The sequence below is a fragment of the Asparagus officinalis genome, chromosome 4 (genome assembly GCF_001876935.1).
Source record: "Asparagus officinalis chromosome 4, Aspof.V1, whole genome shotgun sequence".
NCBI lineage: Eukaryota > Viridiplantae > Streptophyta > Magnoliopsida > Asparagales > Asparagaceae > Asparagus > Asparagus officinalis.
Genome location: NC_033797.1, coordinates 2,939,765 through 2,946,157, shown reverse-complemented (window position 1 = coordinate 2,946,157; position 6,393 = coordinate 2,939,765). Strand labels below are relative to the sequence as shown.

The window sequence follows — 6,393 nt, the reverse complement described above, 5'->3', positions numbered from 1 at the left end:
GATAGAGAGAGAGCCTGTCTACCGTCTGTTCCAGTTGATCCTGAGTCACATAATTTGGAGGAGGTAGCCTCGGAGGAGATTGGTCCACTCATCGCTCAGAACCTGTCATTTTTTCTCAAAAAGAGGAAAGTAGCCCCACGGTGGGCGCCGGACTGTTGATGCTCGTGAACAAACAGTCGATAGAGTTGCAGAGTTGCTGAATCGTCGAGATATTGAATCGTCGAGAGGGTGCTGATTTCCTTCTTCGACTTTATGCTTGGTTCTTAGAGCTCGGGGTGGGCGGATCACCTGCATATACAAGAATAGTGAGAGTACGAGGCTTGTTTCCCCCGTGGTACCTCCGACGGTCAAGTCAACCATTGGACTTGGGTGTGGTAATAGAACTATGTGTTCTTATGCTATGTGCATTAGAGATGATGATCTCTCAGATTTAGATCAGTAGGAAAGTTTAGATTGCGAACCTGCCCACACAGGAATCGTGGGAGTACGGGGCTTGTTTCCCCCGTGGTACCTCCGACGGTCCAGTCAGCTGGTGGCCTTGAGTGGGGTTTTTAGAGAAGAACGATGTGTTCTAATATGTGTCTAGGGGTTTTTTTGGTAGTAAGAAAATCCAACCTCTCTCTTTTTCGGGAGGAATAGCGTATGTATTTATAGAGGGCGCCAAGGGTCGAATCGGCATTTCAGTGAGAAAAGCTGTTGATGATGATGACGAGTGATGAGCTGGAGGCTGAGTCATCTTCTGCCCGATACGTGTCGACTGGTGAGTGATGGGAGGTCACTTTAGTGACATGGGGAATTAGCAGCGGGTGAGGCTTGTCAGCGGGTAACATGAAGTCACTTCTCTGTTATGGGGACCCAGCAGCTGTCGGGGCTTGTTGGTAGGGTGACGTGGAGTCATAATGATGATCATGAATGATAAAATAATGTTTGAGGAATAATGTTCCGAGTCGCCCTTGGGGGAAGAGTCGGGTGATCGCCGAGTGACAATCTTTGGTTCGTTTGAGTCTGCCTTTCGGGTCATCTTTGGGGAATGAAGCCGGCTCGACTGAGTCTGTTCCCGGGATAATATATTTATGGGGAATAGGGGACACCCTATAACAGCATCTAAATCACTCTGCAACTAATATTAACAAACATTGCAAAAACAGTATTAATTATACTAAAAACATTTAATATCAAGAAGCTTGAGACTCTTATGTTAATCTTATTTGTCCCGTGTTTTCTCATAAACATTGCAATGTTGTTTATGGCAAAGCGCCAGCCATGCACTACACTCAAACTCTGACCGTCATGATCATCTACATACCAAATAAACAAGATATTGTATAACAAATATCATGCTTACAACCTTACATAGGCTAGTGATCACAACTGCAACATTTGAATTCATCAAAGAGCAGGCAAACAAGCTATTTAATTACCCTCTTTTCCCCTCCAAAGACTCCACAATCCCTTTGGAGATGCAGTAAGCAACAGACTGGATGGTGATCATAGGATTCACTCCAACTGCAGTAGGAAGCACGCTCCCATCACACACAAACAAGCCCTCAGCCTCCCAACTCTCCCCCCTCTCGTCAACCCCACTCTCCTCCTCGCTCACCCCCATCCTACAACTCCCCATTTGATGTGCTGAACCATACATAGTCCATAACTCCTCCCTCTCCTTCGGCCCTTCTGTAATCCCCACGTTATCCAAGAACTCCTCCACATCCTCGTCGTTGGTCCCTCTGCACCTCATCCTCTGCCCGTCGCTCCTGTGGGTCCCTACCTCCGTCGCCCCTGCTGCTATCAGAATCCTCAGCACTCGCCTCAACCCGCTGTGCAAATTTTCCTTGTCTAATTCACCCGTTCTATATACCACTCTCCCTTCGCCTTGCACTGTGCCTGATCCCAGATCTCTAACAAGGGCAAAGAGGTGCACGGTTCGACTGTATTTCAGCATTCTATCTTTCATGTCTTTTCCCGATACCCAGGGAACGAATGACGCGAATGAGGCGGGGCCCACGGCCGGTGCTTCGATGATTGCTCGATTATCAGAATTCGAATCCTTCATTTTGTGGATGGAAGTGATGATCCCCCCCTCGAATTTCTTGCCTTTGAGGTCTGATACTGATTCTGGAAAGTATCCCCAGGCTACAGCACAGGGGTGGAGGTGTAGGTTTTTCCCTATGTTGGGATTCCTTAGCCCACTGGCGAGCATCAGAGGGGGAGTCGAGAGGGCCCCACAAGCAGAAATGGACACCCTAGCTTTGATCTGTATTTTCTTCGTCACATTTTTGCTCAAAATCTTTCCTATTACTCCAATACACTTCATGGATCTCTTGCCAGCATTGTTCCCTTTCAACAAGAATCTCTCCGCTTTACATCCGGTCAGAATAATTGCGCCAGAGTTAACTGCGTCAACCAACCAAGTAGTATCGGTTCCTTTCTTGTCTCCTGTTGGACATCCATAACAGCAACTCCCACAGAAATGAGACTCCGAGCAATTTCTCGCAACAAAACCAACATCAAGACCGAGTTTTTCACAGCCTTTTCGAAGAACTTGGTTCTGCAGTCCTTCCTCTGTGCAGGTTTCAGTGACTCCAATCCTTTCACAGACTTTGTTCATTGCCGATATGTACTCTTGATTCGTAAAAAGATTCAGCTTTTTTTCCTCTTCCCATTCTTTGAGAACATTATCGGGTGTCTTTATGCAAGCTGACCAGTTGACAGCTGAACCTCCTCCAACCATTGACCCAGCAAAGAGCAGTATGTTACAGTCCAGAGTACTGAGAAATCCCCCAGATTCATACATCTGGTCCAATGATGAAGCTTCAATGGACGTATAGTCTTGTGAGGTAAAGTAATTTCCTTTCTCTATGACGATAACCTTGTAGCCTGAGCTCGAAAGGATAGAAGCTGCAACTCCACCACCACAGCCTGAGCCAATAATAACAGCATCACATTCAACATGTTAACAACCAAAAAAGAACAGCCGCAATCATAATGTAATAAGAGACTTTCCATTGCCAAGGGGGATGAGCTTCAATTAGTGTTCGCAGCTTGTTTAGTTTTAACTAGACCAACCTTTCCTTGATAATGTAGAAAAAGACCGAAAGGCAATTGATGTTATTCTCATATTTGAACCGAACACGGGGATCCCTAGGTTTTCTTTCTATTTGTAGCTTTCTGAGTGTACTGACTACAGGAATCAAACCAACGTCTTACATCCGTAATAATAATAATCATCAACCACACAGGTCCATGTCGATCTACATCATAACGTAGGGAATGAAACTGACCACATTTAACTATAAATGATTAAGTACTCAATAGTCCACATCAATTATGTCACTAATCTGCTAAATTATGAACAACAGTACATGAAAATGTATAATAACCATGTGGTCCTATATGGTAGATGATAACAATGATAAAATAACTTAATCAGACTAAAACCCAAAGTTAAGATGCTCCTCCTTTCTTGTTTTACATGTCATTCTATATAGATACCGTCTCCTGACGGACAAAACTTAGCATTATCCACAATACCCGCGGTTGATATTGCCGAAGACAATTGGTGGTTCTTTATGTGGTTAACAAGATTTGGACACAATATTGCTGTCAATAATAGATGAGTTGTTGATAAGCTCAACGATTCTAGCATAATTGCATGGCCAACAGGTACCTTATCAATCCACAAGATGCCATAATTCAACGCAGTTCTCTGTAATATCTATGTACAATTTTTTAAGCTTTGTCAGTAGCCAGGTGCTGTATTGCTCATAGAAGTGGACTGAGTTGTATAATAGACGTATGGTCTGAAGAGGTTTAACAATTAAATGTGATGTGCCTCCTTGCTTGTTTTACGTAGAAAGCTAGCCATTTTGCAGAACATTAGAGAATCAACCCACAAGCTATAAAAAATGTTTCTGAAATCAAAGCTATCACAAGGATAAATTTCATATTTCTGAAGTTTCAGTTGTGCCAATTTAATAGACCTAAAAGGACTATATACCTTCTATAAACAGGACATGCCACCACTTCCATAATTACCTTCAAATGGGAGCATAAAGTAACTAAGAAAGGAAAAAAAATAGGCTGAAATTACTTATTTCTGTGCTATCCGTCAATTTGCTTCTTTGCATACAAGAGCACTTAAAACCAAATCAAGATCTTGTATTTCTAGAACATATACTAAAAATTAACGGGGTTTTCCCAGCATTATCCATACTCGTCACGTGTGACGTCAATATGTTTCACAAAAATCTTCTGGCCTTTCTTGTATTGCAGAGAGACTCATTATTCCATATAGGACAAATACAGATGACTAATATATAAATCCGTGCTAATAAAAGAATTTAGAGGTAATTACTGACTATTTTCCTATAGTACATGGGTTGTATCTATAATTACCCCGAAATCAAAATTTGTTGACTCAACTTAAAAAAAAAAAAGAATTCCTGCTTTTGAGTTTAAAAATTACCATTGAGTAGAAGACAAACAAGCAGAAGGACTTGACCATGAGAAATGTCAACCTTAAAAATACAAAAGACTTCTCCCTGCTCCATCTCTTTAGAACCGCTTCTCTCTTATCCACTGTCATCTCTGAGAACTTGTTAATGAATGGGAACTCTCTGCGAAGGCTGAGGGAGGACCCACAAAGGAGGAGGGTCCCAAGCCTTGTGCCGAGCAACCACAGGATCAATCTCACCAAGAAAATACCCTCCTTTGTTCCCCTTTTTACCAAGAGCTCTGCAACCTGCAAACATTACAAGTAAAATGATCTCGTCATCACTCAATTTGGCAGGAAGTAAAGCTATCACAAAAGGGCAGCCATTTTTTTTAAAAAGACGCAATAACATGCATTGATTAAATTAGAGAGGAATTTTTTTATGGGATTATTAAACAACAATTTTGGAAGCATAATCATAAAAGCCCAGAATTTGGCACTCTCATTTTACTCAAAGGAAAACGCAATATTAAGTAGAGAAACAACTAATTCTTTCTTTCCCTCCTCGTTTATGATGATGGTGAGTGTGACTGAAGAGAGCTTCAATTAATCATAGAATTTTCTATAAAATTATAAAAAGTACACAGATGATTGCTGCATCAAGAATGATGAAATTATGCTCAGAAAACAAGGTACTGGCTTGTTTTCATGAATTAAGCCCAAAATGTACATGCCCATGCAGAATTAATGCTGCCCACTTTGTTATTTGCATTAAATTAAGTGTCCGTGGAGTTAAAAACACAATAAAACTTCTGGGTCAAACAAACACGCTCAAAATGTCAACTTTATGATATTAGCTTCATCTGAGATGGGACTAATCTCATTCATACTTACCAAAAAATGAAAATAAGAAGGAAAAAAAAAACCCCGAAGTTATTGACATAAAATTTGAACAACAACGCGCACCAAAACAGACCCAGATGACTAATATTCAGAAAAGGAAAAAGATGTATAAAAAAGGACCTCATCAGGGATGGGGGCTTGAGAGGCAGAGGCCAGGTAAAAGGCTTGTAGGGTCTTGCTTGGTGGGTCCCCCTTGCCGGCGCTGACGTGGACGGCTTCCACAGGGAGAGAGGGGACGAGGGCTTCACACATGGCAGCCATTGACGTGATCTGTGACCTTGAGAACCCATGGCTGTACTTGTATCCTTCCCCTCTCTTTGTTCCTCTGAGAAGAGGGTGGCCTTCCATTTTATAACGTCCTTCTTTTGCAAATATGAAAAAGATGGTGGGGGATCTGATTACTTAGAGTTTGGAGAGGTTTCAAGCAATGGACTGTTGGGGATTGGGATTTGGAGATCATAACGGGTGTACTTATAGCATCTCCAATAACTCGGCAGAATCTCCATCTCTCCAAATTTGGAGAGTGAACCATCTACAATCACTCTCTAAATTTAGAGATCTCTAAGGGCATCTCCAACAGCTTCTCTAAAATTTTCTTCAAAATGGGGAAGCAAAACTCATATTCTCCAAATTATTTTTATACCAACTCCAACAGTTTCCTCATTTTGAAGAATCATTTTTTTCCTCCAAAAATTTGGAGAATGCTGCAGATTTGGGAAAGCTTCCCCATTTTTTCTCGTTCATCCCTATTTTGGGGAATGAGATGGAGAATCTGTTAGACCAAAAACCTAACTATATTCTCCAAAAATGGAAAATGGGGAAGCTGTTGGAGATGCTCTAAGGGGGTTAGTCACCTAGAATTTAAAATTGGAACTATGATAATATGTGGGATAAAATTTTAAGGTGTTAGTCACATAGAACTAAAACTAGAACAAAATTTTACAGTGTTAGTCAAGTAGAACTCTAACAAAACTAGAATTGGGATAATGGTACAAAATTATCCTATTTTTTTTATTTTTTATACAAAAATAAGAGTTCTAATCTCTCAAATTATTCCA

The 6,393-nt window shown here is 41.3% G+C and overlaps 1 protein-coding gene across 1 annotated transcript; it reads right to left on the bottom strand.

Annotated features, from left to right (window-relative positions):
* Positions 1,195–5,831, bottom strand: LOC109836233 (long-chain-alcohol oxidase FAO2-like). Its single transcript, XM_020404101.1, has 3 exons — positions 5,456–5,831; positions 4,423–4,741; positions 1,195–2,946 (listed from the first exon to the last, which is right to left on the bottom strand). The coding sequence occupies exons 1-3, from the start codon at positions 5,681–5,683 to the stop codon at positions 1,418–1,420; spliced, it is 2,076 nt and encodes a 691-aa protein (XP_020259690.1). The 5' UTR covers positions 5,684–5,831; the 3' UTR covers positions 1,195–1,417.

Bases quoted from the DNA above. Each gene is read 5' to 3' on its own strand.
- LOC109836233 (XM_020404101.1), bottom strand. From the start codon at position 5,683: ATGGAAGGCCACCCTCTTCTCAGAGGAACAAAGAGAGGGGAAGGATAC. The intron at 4,742-5,455 runs GTCCTTTTTTAT...TAATGTTTGCAG, and splicing joins AAGCCCCCATCCCTGATGAG to GTTGCAGAGCTCTTGGTAAA. The intron at 2,947-4,422 runs GTTGAGTCAACA...GTTAACATGTTG, and splicing joins GAATTCTTTTTTTTTTTTAA to AATGTGATGCTGTTATTATT.